The sequence below is a fragment of the Protomyctophum parallelum genome (assembly GCF_964188405.1).
Source record: "Protomyctophum parallelum genome assembly, chromosome: 16".
Classification (NCBI taxonomy): domain Eukaryota; kingdom Metazoa; phylum Chordata; class Actinopteri; order Myctophiformes; family Myctophidae; genus Protomyctophum; species Protomyctophum parallelum.
Window position 1 is genome coordinate 46,984,196 of NC_139711.1, and position 18,236 is coordinate 47,002,431.

The window sequence follows — 18,236 nt, forward strand, 5'->3', positions numbered from 1 at the left end:
TTCCATTGTTTTCCTACACACACTCAAAGGCAAACATGTAAGCAACAGTGTACAAACAGTGACCACCCTTTAATACCGGGATCCAACAGTGTACAAACAGTGACCACCCTTTAATACCGGGATCCAACAGTGTACAAACAGTGACCACCCTTTAATACCGGGATCCAACAGTGTACAAACAGTGACCACCCTTTAATACAGGGATCCAACAGTGTACAAACAGTGACCACCCTTTAATACCGGGATCCAACAGTGTACAAACAGTGACCACCCTTTAATACCGGGATCCAACAGTGTACAAACAGTGACCACCCTTTAATACAGGGATCCAACAGTGTACAAACAGTGACCACCCTTTAATACCGGGATCCAACAGTGTACAAACAGTGACCACTCTTGTAGGGTTTAATACCGGTCTCCGGGACCCGTCGTCCCGGAGACATTATATAATACATACATTACATAATGTCCTGTCTGCGCTGTACTGGACAAGCACCGAGTCAGAACTCTCTCCAGAACTGTGTTGGAGATCTTCAGGCACGGGCTCCCAAAGCTGCTGCACCTGTCAATCATTAGTAGCCTAGTCAGTCTCTGCATGTGAGAAGTGTGTGTTCACAATTTCACCAGAGCCATATACCAAAAAGGGGGTTTTGAGGTAGGTGGGACATTTTGACAACTTTTTATCATATAGCTCATCATTTTCAGCACATTTCTTCCAATAAGAAAACACTGATTAGAAGTATATTTCCGGGGGGTGCATGATACCCCCCCTCCAGTGACTGTACTAGTTGCCGTATATTAGATCAGTCGATGGGTGGCTCTTCTCTTCCAAGACAGATTGTGTGCTCTCATTAGAAGGCGGGTGTAAAGGTGCCATCCAACCGTTTCTCTAGTTTCTTTGAAAGTGTCCATGTCTCGGAGCCATAGAGTAGAATCGGCTCAACGGTCGTCCTAAATATGTTTTACTTTTAACATCTTACTAAGCTACGATGACCAGATAGAAACTGTAGGCAGGTATCAATAACCTTTGATTTGTGGTCATTTAACAGCCAACCTAGCAGCAGACTGGGAACTGGGTTTTGATGTGGATTTGTACGGGACGTTTCAAAACCGCACAACACTGGACAGACACACTGGACGGCTGGTCATCGACAACATGACCGTAGAAGACATGGGGCTGTATTCTGTGGAGATCAACGAAAGACCTCACCACAAGGTCTACGTGCTTAAAGAGATGAGTAAGTATGACTCGTCATTGTCTCCACCAGGCCGAAGGCATGGGGAGAGACCAGACTATGTTATGCACTCCGTCCGTCTGTCACCAGCTAATCTCCGGCTCCGTTAACCCGGTCCATGCCAAATCCAGAACCGCCTGTTATAGCGCTACCAGGAGGCCGACTGGAAAAACACATTTTTGGAGATCACTCCTCCAGATTCAGTTGGGGCTGGGCGATATGACGATATATATCGTATAGACGATAGAAAATGTCTGTTGTGAAAAATGTTCTGTCGTTTATATCGTCGTGTCGCAAAACAAGCGTTACGGCAGTATTTTACGCCACAGCGCCCAGCCACGCTGTGCTGTTATTTCATAACAAACATGAAGGGAGATGATGGCTGACCAGATTCAGAGCGGAGTAACAGTAAAGTAACCGGCCCTTCACTGTTATAAATGCAGGTTTCATGTTGGGTCAAATTGATAAACTGTGTGAGCCACACATGTTTTACACGGTTGAACAATCGAGTTTGCCCGTCGGGTGCAAACTTATTCTATGTCTTTCCTCTTACCGGTCTTGTTTTATTGTTCCAAATACATTATTCCATCTGAAAAGTCCTTAATTCAGCAACAGCTTCCAACAACAACAACAACACAAGACGCTAACTTAAGTTGCAGTGTTGGGTAACGGACGTTATGTAACGTAATTTATTACGTAATACATTACCGAAATGCGGTAACGTGTAATATAATATATTACTGAAGAAAAAATGTGTAATATGTAATGTAAATTATTCGCCGTTGACGCGTTATTTCCGCGTTACAAACTTAGAATCCATCCACCAAAAAAAGCGCATTATAGCCACAGCGTCAGACACTATACAGTCACCTGTAGGCAGGAGACAGCAGCAGCGCACCAGAGAAGTGACAGATTTGAACGGTGGTTGTTGAACTTGCTACGGCTGTCTGGCCTCTGGTTTGCGAACCAAATGAATTGCTTAGTGCTCAGCATCAAAGTATATAACTTAAGTTAACTTGCCATATGCTTAAATGTTCTATACGCCCATCGATTCATCCGCAATAGCTCGTTTTGGAAGCGTCGGGCTTAACGAGACACTGCTGTCTCGTTGAACCCAGCTGGGTGAATAACCTAAATCAACGTCACCACGGTAAATGCTCCATATAACTATGAAAGCGCTAATGTTAATGTTCACTGCATACACGTAATATAGTTGACCAAGCAATGTTACAGTCCACTGTAGGCTACAGCTATTTGGTTTCCAAATCGTAGCGCTGTGAGAGTGTCTTTATTCCCACAAGGACCATTACGGTTTTTAACAACAGCAAGCCCTGGTTCAATAATGAAGTGAGAGCGCTTTGTAGAGAGAAACATGCTGCTTATAAACGTGGAGATGTGGGGAATTATAAGAGACTGAAATATGAATTTCAGCGTGCTGTTTCCAAGGCTAAGGCCTCCTATAAAGTGAAGCTTGAAAACAAACTGCAAGCAAATGACATCAAAGGTGTATGGCAGGGTTTGCAGGACATCACTGACTATAAAACCAAACACCATGTCCCAGACAGGGACCCCTCCCTTCCTGGGAGGCTCAATGATTTTTATTGTCGGTTCGATAGTGAAAACCATCAGTCCCCCTCTTTTCCAAGAGAGCAGGGTGACTCTCCACCCAACATACATGAACATGATGTCAGACTGTTGCTCCGTCAGCAAAACCCCAGAAAGGCGGCAGGGCCTGATGGCGTGTCGTCTGCCACACTAAAGCACTGTGCTGACCAACTTGCACCTGTCCTCACTTCCATTTTCAACTGGTCACTTGAACTCTGTACTGTGCCTGCTTGCTTTAAATCTGCGGTTATCATTCCTGTCCCAAAGAAAAATAATATCACCTGTCTTAATGACTATAGGCCTGTTGCCCTAACATCTGTCATTATGAAAGTCTTTGAGCGACTGGTCTGTAAACACCTGTCCAGCATAGCACTAGACCCCCACCAATTTGCCTACAGAGCAAATAGGAGTGTAGATGATGCAGTATCCCTCTGTCTGCACACTATTACCCAACACCTAGAATCCAGATCCACCTATGCTCGTGTACTTTTTGTTGACTTCAGCTCCGCATTTAATACAATAGTGCCTGGGAAGCTGATCTCAACCCTACAGGAGCTAGGCGTCAGTACACATCTATGTAAATGGATCTTTAATTTTCTATGTAACAGGAAACAGGTGGTCAAAATAGGTGATCTCGTCTCGCTGTCGAGGCTCCTAAACACTGGGGGGCCCCCAGGGGTGCGTCCTTTCTCCACTTCTCTACTCATTATACACTCATTTCTGTCAATCTCACTTCTTATCATCAACGAGGTTGAAACCGACTACCGCAGAGCCGTAGAGGAGCTGGTGAGATGGTGTGAGAGTTACAACTTGATTCTAAACATCTCTAAAACCAAAGAGATGTTTATAGACTTTAGGAAATAGATATCGATTCCCCTCCCCCCCCCCCCCCCCCCCCTCTTCATCAATGGGGAAGAGGTAGAAAGAGTTTCCTCCTTCCGGTTCCTAGGGACCACCATCCATGAATCCTTATCATGGGATCTTAACACCAGTCTCATAATAAGTAAATCACACCAGCGTCTCTATTTCCTGCGGCAGCTTAAGAAGTTCAAAGTCAGCCAAGCAGCCATGACTCACTTCTATAGGGCCACTATTGAAAGTGTTCTCACCTTCTCCATGCTTGTCTGGTTTGGTCACACAACCTCTCAAGACAAATTAAAGCTTGAAAGAGTAGTACGTCGCGCATCAAAAAACATAGGATGCAGCCTCCCTACACGTTCCTCACTCTACTCCACCAGAATAATTAGGAAGGCAAATAAAATCATTGCAGACAACTCCCATCCTGCACATCACCTCTTCAATCTCCTCCCATCAGGCAGGAGATATAGAAGTATCCAAAGCTCAACATGTCGCTTCAGGGATAGCACTTACCCCGTAGCCATTAGACATCTGAACTCGTAGTACATGCATATAGCACTTTAAAAGAAACTGAATGTAATTTCCTATGCTGCTGGTTTTTGTTTTTGTATTGTACTGTCCTTCTTGTTTGTGTATCTATGGTTGTCTGTATATGTTGAGTATGAACCAAGACAAATTCTTATCACTTGTTGACATGGCAAATAAAGTATTGAATCTTGAATCTTGAATCTTGTACAGTACAGCAATTTAATAGAAGGAGGCATGAGGTCAGTCCGCTGCCCCCCCAGGTTGGCAGAGGAAGTGTAGCTCCCAGGATTACATTAGATAATTGGCACTGGGTGAAAAGAAAAAACTGGGTTACAAAATCGTGGGATAAAAATTTAAGTAAAAAAAATAATAACGTGTTCGCGTTCCTTCCACGCGCTGCGTTTCCAACTGGGGAAACTCCCTCTCCTGTCGGGTGAAAAGAAGGGGCTTTGGACTCCTCATGCATAGATGGAAGCATGAGGTCAGTTCAGGGTCAGCAGGAGGCATGTTAACATCTCGTCTTCAGTCAGTTGCCCCGGCTTGTGTGTGCGTGTGTGGCGCGCGTGTGCATGTGCGAGTGTGCATGTGTGCATGTGCGCATGTGCTTGTGCTCATAATATATGTGTGTTGCATTAACCCATTCTGACCTGAGATCAGATTCTAAAAATGTCTTCTACATCCTGACAGTTTTCTGAAAAAGCTATGTTTCTATGTCGGTCGTTCTTCGATTTTTCAAAAATAGCCGACCCACAAGCTCGTAGATCTGCTATTTATCAATTGCTAAATTATAACATAATGTTTAAAACACCAAAGGGGCCCAGAATGGGTGAATTCTTCATGTCTTCATTCTGTCTCCTCAACAGAGAGAGTCCCACATCCAGAGCTATCCATCGTGGCACCATGTGACTCCAACTCCAGCAGCTGCACGCTGCAGTGCAGCGTATTGGGAGACGTCACAGAGTGGGGCGTGGTCGTCTATCGATGGAGGTTCCACGGTGAGAAATGGACTCGACCCAAACCCAACCAGACCAGGATCTACAACGATGAGGAATGGATCGGGCCCGACTCCCGGACGGTGACGATCAGCGACGACGAGGAAGGGAGAAGAGTTCGAAGAATATCCTGTGCGATAAAGAACCGCTTCAGTGTGGAGCAGAGCGACGCTGTAGACAACCCGCTTTACAGAGGTACGTAGTTTACTGTGTGTGTGTGTGTGTGTGTGTGTGTGCTCAGATGTTTGGACTTAAAATGAACCCTGGATTATAAGACAAAGCATTCCATACGTTCCATAGGGCTAGACATATGACATCATCAACTTGCGACAGGAGTTCCCCCTATTGAGTGAAAGATTATCAATTTATGAAAAAAAAAAATATTTTAGGTGTTTTAAATGTTAGATTTTACTTATAGAGGGCAATTATAATGTATTACACACTTTGGGCGGGAACCCCTTTTGGTGTTAGCATCATGTTATGCTTTAGCTATTGAAAAATAGCAGATCTACAAGCTCGTAGTGCGCCACCGAGTGGCGCGCTAGGTCTGACATAGAAACACAGCTTTTTCAGAAAACTGTCAGGATGTAGAAGACATTTTTGTCTCCACCAGGCCGAAGGCATGTGGGGAGAGTATGTTTTGCACTTCGTCCGTGTGTCCGTCCGTCCGTGTGTCCGTCCGTGTGTCCCTCCGTGTGTCCGTCCGTGAACAGCTAATCTCGGCCACCGTTAACCCGGTCCATGCCAAATTTTGCACACACACTCCCTGGATGCCAACCATGAACCTCTGCCCCAAACTTTCCAGAACGGCCTGTTATAGCGCCACCAGGAGGCCGCTTTGTGCAAAACAAGTTTTTTCACAGTACACCTACAGATTTTGTCCAAACATCACGCAAATTAGTACACAGTCTCTCTAGAGCCATTCAACGAAACGGGTCTTTCAGATTTCTCAGACTCCATCCTGATTGGTTAAGATTGGCTTCCAAAGTTCACAGGAGTGCTCAGTTTCAAACAAAATGCTGCAAATCATGAACACATCGCGTGATTTCCGTGAAATTGTGCACGCACATTCCCACTAGGCCGAGGACGAAATGCCACATGAACAATTTCAACTCAGCCTCAAGGTGGCGCTATAACTGGCCGAAAAGTGTTTTTACCTCTAACTGCACGGATCTGTGGATAACCTGGTGGAGACCTGTGCCCAGAAGGGCACTTTTTCTAGTTAGAATCTGATCTCAGGTCAGAATGGGGTTAAAGCTGTAGGACATACTGGTCATTAATATAGTGGTTGTTGTCCATCCATCCATCTTCAACCGCTTATCCATATTCGGGTCACGGGGGCAACATCTCCACCAGACATTCCTCTCCAGAGCAACATTAGTGACTTCCTCCTGGGGGATCCCGAGACGTTCCGAGGCCAGTGAGTCCATGTGTTTCCTCCATCTGGTCCTTGGGCCAGAGCTCTGCACGGAACCAAAACATAATAATAATAAATTAATCTGTGTCATTTTACCGCTTCCGAAAACATTTCTAAAGAGGAAAACTGAACAGGAAACGTAGTCTTTCTTAGTCACAGACTAACTTAACAGCAATTTACAATTTATAATTTAGGCATTTAGCAGACGCTCTTAATCCAGAGTCCATGTCGAAGTGTCACTGAACCCCAAATTGCTCCCGATGTGCTGGTTGGTGCCTTGCATGGCTTCCACTGCAATCGGTGTATGAATGTGTGTGTGAATGGGTGAATGTAATGCACAATCTATGTAAAGCAGGCGCTAAATAAATGCACCTTTTACCATTTAGAGTGACTTACAATTAAGCAAGAACAAAACAGCATCATACATCACATAAAATCACATAAAAAGCATTTATCATGAAACATGCGTAAGCTAAGAACGTAACAGTGGAATATCTATATAATGAAACTATACATATAAACTATACATATATATACTATACTATGCTATACATATGTACTATGGCGTGCTATGACTACATACAATGCAATTATAGCGCTGTCTACATAACATGCATAACAGCGTGTGTCTATGGTCGAGAGAGAGAGAGAGAGCCCGTTTACCTCCACGGGTAGGAGCAGGCCCCCCCCCTGCCCCCCCGGGCCCCGCCCCTGACCCCCCCCGCCCTGCCGACGGGCACACACACACATGCCCAGGGGTTTACATCCATGTTGTTAAATGGCAGGACACGGGACACAGCTAGTAGCTAGTAGTACAACCATAGACTGTAATAAATATGGACAAAGCGTTCCCCGGGTCTAACATGAACGTAAAATGAAGCCTGTCAGTCCTTGAATTGTAAGTCGCCATCTTTGTAGATCCGTTTGGGCCCAGCTGGCCCATTGGCTGGCCCAGACAACGAGGCGGGACTTCCCCCCTTCTTCTTAGTTGGTTTTTATTTTGACTCGAGTGGGAGGGGAATCCTGATCCTAGACTGTAACGGTAGCCACGCCCCTCAGAACATACGCGACTTTATGGTCATTTTCTTAATACATGGGACCATACTTTTCCAAAAAGAATATTATGACATTAGAAATGAGACTTTAAACTAGTGACTGGAAGCAAAAAGTATTCATGACCATGTTTATTAATGACTTCTATGGGGCTATGGGTTTTTTTGGGTTCAATGACAGCGCCACAACAGGCCATTATATGAACTTTCAGGATGTCCCGATTTCCTTAGTGGCTTCACAAAATATCTGTCTGACTGCCCCCCTGGTTAAATATCTGACTGCCCCCCTGGTTAAATATCTGTCTGACTGCCCCCCTGGTTAAATATCTGTCTGACTGCCCCCCTGGTTAAATATCTGTCTGACTGCCCCCCTGGTTAAATATCTGTCTGACTGCCCCCCTGGTTAAATATCTGTCTGACTGCCCCCCTGGTTAAATATCTGTCTGACTGCCCCCCTGGTTAAATATCTGTCTGACTGCCCCCCTGGTTAAATATCTGTCTGACTGCCCCCCCTGGTTAAATATCTGTCTGACTGCCCCCCTGGTTAAATATCTGTCTGACTGCCCCCCTTAGTACAACCCTTAGTTACTAGTCCCCCGAAGTCTGATGCATGCAAAGCATGCTGGGCCTGCTTACGGTTTGTCGGATTGACTTGAAACTCCTCCCACAACTTTTATGAGGGGGGGGGGGGGGGGGGTGGAGCTAGATGGTGCAACCAGGAAGTGGATCTGTTCACTTCCTGTTTTACTAGGAAGCATTCGCAGGGGAATTAAAAAATGTTCAGATATTTTCTTTTCTATTTATGTTTTATATTTCTGTCTTTCAACACCTAAAGGACCACCAGCCAGAGGACTAAGACGTGGGATTATTGTTACTCTCTTCATGTACGCAGCAGCACTGGCAGCTTTATACGGGAACAAGAAACCTCGTGAGTATTTAATTTATTCTTAACTAGATTTATTTACAATCTATATTGATATAAATCCATCCATCTGTGTCATTATGTGAAGACGAGAATGATCCTATAGTCTCCTCACTGACCAATCACTGTCTCACATCTCACTGACCAATCACTGTCTCACATCTCACTGACCAATCACTGTCTCTCATCTCACTAACCAATCACTGTCTCACATCTCAGCTTTGACAGAAGGAGAGAAGGAAAGACGAGACAGAAGACGAGAGAAGGAAAGACGACACAGAGCTGCCAAACTGAGAGGTAAGGTGTGTGTGCGTGTGTGTGTTTGTGTGCGCGGCACATGCGTGTGTGTGCGTGTGTGTGTGTGTGTGTGCGTGCGTGTGTAAGTAACATGGAAATGCTTTGTTCGCTACAGGTCTGTTGGAGAGAACACCAGGATATCGTCACATCACTGACTATGAAGAGCAGCTTCAACGCAACATGAACAGCACATATCTGAGTGTAGATTTGGGCACACAGACTGAGGTCGTGTTTGAAAACGTCTTTGCTCCGCTCTACAATGTAGACATCGAAAGAACAGACATCCACAGCCATCATGAGGCCAGACAGATGGAGATGAAGAAGGCAGGAGAGGGAACAGAAATCCAACTGGTTCAGATGTTCAAAGACCTTTCTGGACGAATCATAAGAACAGTGCTGACCGTTGGCTGTGCAGGGATTGGAAAAACGATCCTCGTACACAAATTTATGTTCGACTGGGCCAAGAAATGTTTCCCCCAAGACCCACACCTCGTGTTCCCGCTCAAGTTCCGCCAGTTAAATATGCTCAAGGGAAAAAAGTTTACTTTGGCACAGCTAATTCACTGCTGCATCGCGGAAACCAGATTTATTGAGGAAGACGTTCTTAATCATATCTTCACTGAATTGCAGACGGCAAGAGACTACAATGACCTCCCCTTCAAAGTCATGTTTGTTCTGGATGGTTATGATGAAAATAATTTCAAGTTTGATTTCAACAAAGAAATTGGCCTCATGAATGTCAACAACTCTTACCCAGTGAAAGATCTCCTTGTAAACCTCATCAAGGGGAAGCTCCTCCCCTCTGCTCGCATCTGGATAACCTCGCGACCTGTAGCAGCCAATCAGATCCCTAAGAAGTTTGTAAACAGGATGACAGAAGTACGAGGGTTCATCAGAGATGACCAGAAGAAGGAGTTCTTCGAGAAGACCTTCAGTGATGAGAACCAGGCCAGATCAATCCTCTCTTACATCAAAGAATCAAAGATCCTCCTCACCATGTGTGAAATCCCAGTCTTCTGTTGGATCCTTGCTACCGTTGTGAAGAACATGGTGAAGAACATGGGGACGACAGTCAGGCTGCCCAAAACCCTGGTTGAGCTGTTCTGCCACTTCCTGATGGGTGAGATACAGCGGGAGAATCCTGCACTAGGCGAGGCAGACAGAGGGAAGCTCATAAAGGATGCAGGGAAAGTTCTTCTGAGGCTGGGCAAGCTGGCGTTTCACCAACTGGTCAAAGGCAACATAATTTTCTATGAGGAGGACCTGAAGGCGTGTGGTCTTGATGTGAACGTGGACTTGAAGAACTTGGGCTTTTGCACAAAGTTCTTCAAAGAAGACGATGTGTTCTTCCACAAAACGGTCTACTGCTTCGTTCATCTGAGCTTCCAGGAGTTTCTGGCTGCAGTCTACCTGTCCCACTGTTTCACTCAGAAGAACACGAAGGTCCTGAAGACATTCCTGGGAGACCGCCGTTTCAACAGTAAACGTTCCCTGTCTGACTTCCTGAAGGCTGCTATGAAGAAAACCCTGCAGAGTGAGAGTGGTCGCCTGGACCTCTTTGTCCGCTTCCTTCATGGTCTCTCACTGCAGTCCAACCAGAGTCTGTTAGGAGGCCTGCTGGGTCAGACAGAGAACGGTCCAGAGGAGATCCAGAGAGTCATCAACAACCTGAAGGAGATGAACGATGATGATGCCTCTCCTGACAGATGTATCAACATCTTCCACTGTCTGATGGAGATGAACGACCCGTCAGTCAGTCGGGGGATCCAACAGTACCTGGAGTCAGAGAACAGCTCAGGGAAGGAACTCACTGTGCCTCAGTGTTCAGCTCTGGCCTCCATGCTGCAGATGTCAGAGGAGGCTCTGTCAGAGTTGGACCTGCAGAAATACAACACATCAAAGGAGGGGCGACGGAGACTGATCCCAGTTGTAAAGAACTGCAAATCAGCCAGGTTAGTAGTGTGGATGTTAACATGTTAGATCACTATATACTTCATTCAGAGAGAGAGAGAGAGACTCCCCCCCCCCCCCCCCCCCTCACTTCATATTTATATATATATACTAGCCCTTACCCTATCCCCCCCCCCTCTTGTGGCCGCAGGGGGTACTGCTCCCTGGGTGCGTTTTCGCATTTTTAATTCACTAATAAGTTCATTATTAATTTGTAATTTGTTAAATTGGAAAAAAAATATTATTATGGTCAATGCCTGTGTGAAAAGTGGGAGCGATTGGTGCAGGCGGTGAGGAGATACGGCAGTCACAGTGACACATTCAGACAGACATTGGCTTAATTATAGTATGATGATATTATATGATGATTAGTATTGCAATCCAATTCAAGTGTGATTTGTGTTTAGCATACTAGCCCTTACCCCCCCCCCCCCCTTGTGGCCGCGGGGGGTACTGCGCCCGGGTGCCTTTTCACATTTTTAATTCACTAATAAATTCATTATTAATCATTAATGTGTCAAATCGAAAAAAGGGCTTCGTTAAGAACTCAATATTATTATGGTCAATGCCTGTGTGAAAAGTGATTGGGAGTGATTGGTGCAGGCAGTGAGGAGCTACGGCAGTCACAGTGACACACACTCAGACATTGACTGAATTATAGTATGATATTATGATAGTATGATTTAGTGATATCAGGGTGATTTTGCCATGGCATGCGGTCGTACAGACTGTTCATCTGTTGACAGAACATTTCTTCACTTCACTGCCATAGAGTGGAACAACAGCAGCGAGTTGGGATCGTTTTCATTATTTAATGTTTGTATTACAATCAAATGACAACAGTGGAAAGTTATGAGCACATTTCAATTTAATGTGTTACTCACTACCGCTATTTGCTTAGTTATAAAAGTATCCAAACACACACACACACACACACACACACACACACACACACACACACACATTTCAGACAGCACCACACGGAACCTCCTTGACAGTGAACGTGGTCTGTTCTGTTTTGATCATCTCTGATTTTACATTTAATCTGTAATTACAGACTTGTTGACTGTGACCTCGGAGAGGAACACGTTGAAGTTGTGGCTTCAGCTCTCAGCTCCAATCCGTCCCATTTGAGAGAACTGGACCTGAGTGGAAACGGCTTGAAGGATTCTGGACTGGATCTCATCTGTGCTGCACTGAAGAGCCCAAACTGTTGTCTGGAGACTCTCAGGTCAGATTCATTTAACATTTTTATTTGGTTAAGTAAAGTTCTGTTATAGTAAGTGATTATAATGTAGTTATGATGGTGGTAGTATTTGAAGAGTGTGGATGAGGTTAATATCATGGTAACTCACACTGACCATAATATTCATAAGATACAGTGACTAATGTATGTAGTCTTTATGCTGAGATATCGCATTTAAAACCTAAACACCTCTGAGTGGTTCAATGTGTTTTGTTGTCAGTGTCATCCCCTAGTTTTGAATGATATTTCAACTGTACAGAGATTACACAATGCGGAGGATGAAGGCGAGATTTATTGCAGATAGATTGATACAAGTATGGAGCTGGGATTGGGTGAATGGACAGAACAGGTGACTGATGCATGATAAACAGAATGATGAGGAGGAGACATGGTGAAGGAGCTTTGGCGTGAGCCCCCGTGGGGACGGGCCGGAGCCTCGGCTCGGATCCTGCCTGGTGAAGGCAGGGGGGCTCTTAAGCCTGCCCCCAAAAGGAATTAAAAGAATACGCGCCTGGAGGAATGGTGCGAACTTCTGAAGGAAGGAGTAAATTAAAGTTTACCTGGAAGGGACTATACAAACGATGTTGGCGAGATTCCCTCGACGAGCCGGGGCCTTTAGCGAGAAGGGATCCATGGGAGAGTGAGGAAGGCCCCGCGCCATTGGAGCCTCACGATGGCTGGTGCCGCCGACATGGGAGCCTTCGCGGAAGGGGCTCGTGGGAGAATGGTTAGTAGGTATGGTTGGTAGGCGAACAGCCCGATGGTTAGCGAGCCTCTGGATGGTTAGCCGGAAATCGTTTGCCGGCGGAGTCTGTTGGGATGAGAGTAAGGTTGATTAGCATGGCATGAATGAAACGTGAATGGAATGATTATTTAGCAGGCGTAGGAGCAGGCGTCCTCTCGACAGAGGGTTGCGCAATGAAGGCAATTTCGCCTGACGGAACTAGGGGAGCTCCCGTCGGAGAAGGCCGAAGAGGCCGGAGGACGGGACGGGCGGCGTTTGGTAGAGAGTGAGCGTCCGCGCTAGTAGACGCCATGGACTTCTGGGCATCGAGCACGGATGCGGCAGAGGGTCTGACGTAGGAGAGGTAGGCAGAGGACGACCCGCGGCCCATAGATTGCAGGCTGAGGGCAGGAACGCCGCTGGCAGCAGCGGTGGTGGCAGCTCCGGTTCTCGGGGAGTGGCTGGAGCAGCGGTCAGGAGGGAGACCACGTCTTACGAGCAGTGAGCGGAGATGGGAGGCGAACTCTCTACGTCGACCTCAGACGAGCTCTCCATCGACGTCTCCAGTCATCTCGGTTCTTCGTACATCTGGCCAGCTCCTTCGTGCTTTCCGCACCAGTATCTTTCTTTAGTGCGTCCACTTAGGTAGGTGTGGGACGTCCTCTCCATCGACACTCGTGTGTTGGTTCCCGCGGTGCGGCCTTGGCCGGGAGTTCTTGATGGCGGCGGCAGTGGCCAGCTAGTCTCATTCTCCTCACTGCTATCTTCTCTGTTATACTTGGTAATGCCCCGTACGGACGCTTGTTGGTGATGTGCTCATCCTGGTTGATGTACCACACGTGACATTCTGGTGCCGCACCCATCCAGGGATTTCTGTAGGGCTTGTGTAAGTGTCCAGCATTCACGGCCGTAGAGGAGGACGGTCTCCGTGGTAGCAGGGAAGGAACTGATCTTGATATGGAGGGGGAGGAGCACAGAGGAGAGGTACCCGACCACCCGACACGACCACCAGTCATTGTGCCGGACCACACGGTCAAGTTGCCGGACTAGTAGACGCCATGGATCTCTGGGCATCGAGCGAGACCTGGGCGTCGTGTTGTTTGACGAACGAGGGGCAGACCCAAAGGGAATGGTTTGACGAACATAGGTTTCTTGGGCTATGACTGACGCAGTGGACGTGGAACCGAAATTATTAATAATGTTATGACCGACTGCGGGAAACTATTCCGCTTGGAATTCCCCCCCAAAACTGAAGTGGGAGCGTAGCACGGTGGCCTGAGCTCTCCGAGCAACGGAGGCTGTGAATAGGTTATGGCTTAAGGTGAGTGGTTTGAGTGGGTGGTTGCCTATGTGTTTAGACATTACGGTGCGGTTGAGACGTTACGGTGCATGGCTGCCTATGTGTTTAGACATTACGGTGCGGTTGAGACGTTACGGTGGTCAGATGGGGGGTCCGTGGCCCAATAGAGATAATACTGGGGGTCCTTGACATGAAAAAGGTTGAGCACCACTGACATAGAAACATGGGTTTTTCAGAATAATGTTAGGATTTAGAAGCCTTTTTTTAATCGACCTCAGTCCAAAATGGGCCAATAGCGTTTCTGTGCTTGCTCAGTATGAAGAAAGTGTCCAGAGATATGAGGGACTGAGACATTCTATTAGCTCACCCTCCCTTAGACTCTAAATACTATTAGCTCACCCTCCCTTAGACTCTAAATACTATTAGCTCACCCTCTCTTAGACTCTAAATACTATTAGCTCACCCTCCCTTAGACTCTAAATACTATTAGCTCACCCTCCCTTAGACTCTAAATACTATTAGCTCACCCTCCCTTAGACTCTAAATACTATTAGCTCACCCTCCCTTAGACTCTAAATACTATTAGCGGGGTTGAGGCGTATTGGAGGGTAATCCCTCCTGGACGCTATTGGCGAAACACCTAAGTTAAGGGGTCCCCCCATGTAGCCCACCCTGACCACTACTCATTGATCAGGGGCATTACAGTCACATCTAGCTTGGTGACTCCCTCAATGACCCCATGAGGTCAAAGGGAATTACATGTGTATTCCATGTGAATAACACAGTTATGCAGTGTGATGTGTTGTGAGCTTGCAGATCACTTGTTTGGTTTAGATTCATTTTCAAATTGACATGTGTACGGAAAGGAAAGGAAAATGCAATGTGATTTGCTTTTGCTTCATCTCTAGGTGTGCTCATTCTATGACCAAATGAAAAAGCAAATGGCATTGCATTATCATTTTCAAATAGTAGGCCTACACACGCCAATTTGAAAATGTAAATGCTATGTCAGGGGTCCTCAACTAGAAATTATGAAGGTCCACAAATCTTTTTTTGAATAAGACCGAGGTCCGGTCCCATGCGCGGCATCCATCGGAGAGCGGGGCTCTATGCCCGTTTAGTATGGTCAAGCCAAGATTATACAAATCAGATCCCCTTCCACCCAACCAATAATGGGGTGCAGAGTGCAGGCCCGGAGTGGAACTCCAAATCCAAATCACACTTTGGGGGCCCTTGGGGGACATTTTGGGGGCCTTTGCAGCAATTTCACATGAGAAATGTACCATCTGATGTTATTTATATTATTAACTTCTTCCCTTCATTAACATAAGACACACAATGTATAGTTGTGCTGCAGCAACACTGCCTGAATTGAATTGAAATTGACTGTGGCTGGCCTGGCCTGAGCTTTTTTTTTGTTTTTTTGCCTAGGGTCCGCAGAGAGGTGTTCCGCGGTCCGGTCGTGGACCGCGGTCCGCCGGTTGAGTACCCCTGTGCTATGTTATTTGCTTTTGCATAGAATGACCACACCCGGAGATGAAATGTAAATGCTATTGCATTATATTTTCACTTAAATGCGTTCATTATCTGAAGGTTAAAAAGCATTTCTCTTATTTCAATTGACTTTTCATATTTGCCATTTCATTTGAATTGTGGCAATATTGTGAAAATAGCCAATCTACAAGCTCGTTGTGAACTTGTAGATCGGCTATTTTCACAATTGTTGATTTAATAATCTGGCCAACCAGTTTTTTATAGCATGGTTTGCTGATTACTTTTGAATGTTTTGATGCAGTAATGGTATTTTTTCTTTTAGAGCCTTTGAGGTATTATAAAAGTCTTAACCCTTGGCCTACAATTCACGGAAAAAACGGAATTAATCGAAAAATCTAAACCTCCCGTTAACGGAAAAAACGGAATGACAATCAATATCAGTTATCGCGGGGTCAAAAGAGCAAAAATTAATATTTTTTCGCTAATATCACTAATGTTGGATGTAATTTACCAAAAAACGGCCGAAATCCGCGTGGTCGTGCGCTATCGTGCACGCGCGCCGTCTCTATGTGCGTCGCTGTAAAAAATGTGATATTTTGCGATCTTTTGGGGTTGATTTGAGGATAATTTGACTTAGGTATGAAAAATATAGCATTTGCTTAGCAATCCGGACCAGCCAAGCTATTGACTAGGGTCAAAATAGTACAGGATGTTGTTGATCGTTCAACCGAAGTGACTTAGGAAGATCCGTCTATTTTAGCCAAAATCGGCATAATGATGCTTTCCCGCCATCTGGTGGCGAATCGAGAGAATACATTTGCAATGAATGAATGGAAAAGAAACATCTCTTCAATCCACCAGATCTTTCTTGTATGTTAAAACGATGAATTAAAAATATGCCAATTTGTTACCCAAACAAAAAAATTGGGACTGGCAGGGCAAGGGTTAAAAGTCCTTAAATTGTCACTGACAGTGAAGTGACACCGCCAAATCATGTGGGGACCCACATGTTGAGAACGAATTATTTATTGGGACATCGTAGGGTGACCAGATCCAAACTGTTCATTTGAGGGACAGAAGTATCACATGTGTGGGATAAGTGGACCCGTCCCACTTATCCCACACAAGCCATACTGGAGTACCGGGTTAGCAACTTATTACATGAGTTGCTATTAATAGCCTTGATGTCATATTCGACCATAGGCCCAATATTGGCTATCATAAAAATCATGCTATATTTTTATGCTATTTTAACATGCTTAAAACACTTGCAGGGAGAGACAATGAGAGAGCAGAAGGCCAACTATTATGGGACTAACTTGCATTTGAACATTAATGCAATTGCCTGCCAGTCACAATGTGGGACAGGGTCTGGGAGACCTGAAAAGTCTTGGAAATAAGGGACTGTCCCACGCAAAGAGGGACATCTGGTCACCCTAGGGCAGAGCCGAAGAGTTTGATCAATCCTCAAGCCCCCCCCCCCCCCCCCCCCCCCCCTGCACGCAAATCTGCGAGAAATGCCACGATTGCACTGTAGTGTAGTTGGAAATCGTCATTTTACTGTCTACAATTTTTGGGGCAAGAGAGAGAAGAGAACAGCGCGCGCCCACACACACACACACACACACACACACACACTGACACAATACAGATTCTGACAGAAAAAAGGAGGGGACGAGTTGACTCTCGCATGAAGTCTCATTCGCGAAGCATGGTTCAAATAAACAGATCTACAAGCTTACATCGTGTACCATACGGTACATACCATTCCGTGTCGACAACTTGTACATCTGTTATGCTGCGCTGCGCAAACAATAAAAGTGACTGGTTATTAAATTAGCTCTCTTCTGTTTAAATGTACTAATATTAAAATGTATGGTGATATATACTATTATATTATTAGTATACTATTATGGTGAAATTATATCAATGGAAAATAAACAGGCTAATACATACCAAAAAAAAGTATATAGTATTTAATGCTATAAAAACATGAAAATAGATTAGGATTAATAGCATACAATTCATATTACCATAATTGGTTAGTAAAGTATAGATTAAATATAGGAGGGGCTCAATAACCATGGAAACTAAAGGGATGGAGGGTAGAGGAATGGAGTTAATTAATCAATAATAATATTTTATTTGTGGATATAAATTATATATTTCCCTCAAATATCTTAGTTTTACCAACATTGTTAATGTGAAATAGTTTCAATATGCTTATTTATTTAAATTGTGATAATTGCCATAGCTATTGGACCTCTGATGGTCCCAGACAGACAGGGGACGTAAAGAGGAAATTATGCCCGGGTAGAAGGCTTCATGCCTGGGGTTGACTGGGCGGAGTGACTGGTGTTGACATCGCGGATCGTCTGACACTGCCAAAACGGAACAGTTACCCTTTAAAAAAACACCTCCATTCAGTTTCATTGTAACTGAGATTTTCGATCATAATTCATATTTTTTTAATACCGTATTTAGCTATAACGAGCGCAAACGATCGATGCTAATTGACAGTGCTAGTATGCTACTACCATAGACCGCAGGGGAAACAATGGCTACTCTCAGGAGATTAGACCCCATCCCTCCCAGAGAAAATCCCATAGCCTGGAA

The 18,236-nt window shown here is 45.3% G+C and overlaps 1 protein-coding gene across 1 annotated transcript in view; it reads left to right on the forward strand.

Moving 5' to 3' along the window:
* LOC310873313 (uncharacterized protein) overlaps window positions 1-18,236 on the forward strand; it is a gene marked incomplete at its 5' end in the record, with an annotated part of 45,563 nt that overhangs the window by 14,682 nt on the left and 12,645 nt on the right. The window contains 6 exons of the mRNA XM_083785662.1: window positions 1,050-1,238; window positions 5,090-5,413; window positions 8,523-8,615; window positions 8,829-8,906; window positions 9,022-10,858; window positions 11,914-12,087. Coding sequence (XP_083641788.1) covers window positions 1,050-1,238; window positions 5,090-5,413; window positions 8,523-8,615; window positions 8,829-8,906; window positions 9,022-10,858; window positions 11,914-12,087 — 2,695 coding nt within the window. The remainder of the gene's footprint in view (window positions 1-1,049; window positions 1,239-5,089; window positions 5,414-8,522; window positions 8,616-8,828; window positions 8,907-9,021; window positions 10,859-11,913; window positions 12,088-18,236) is intronic.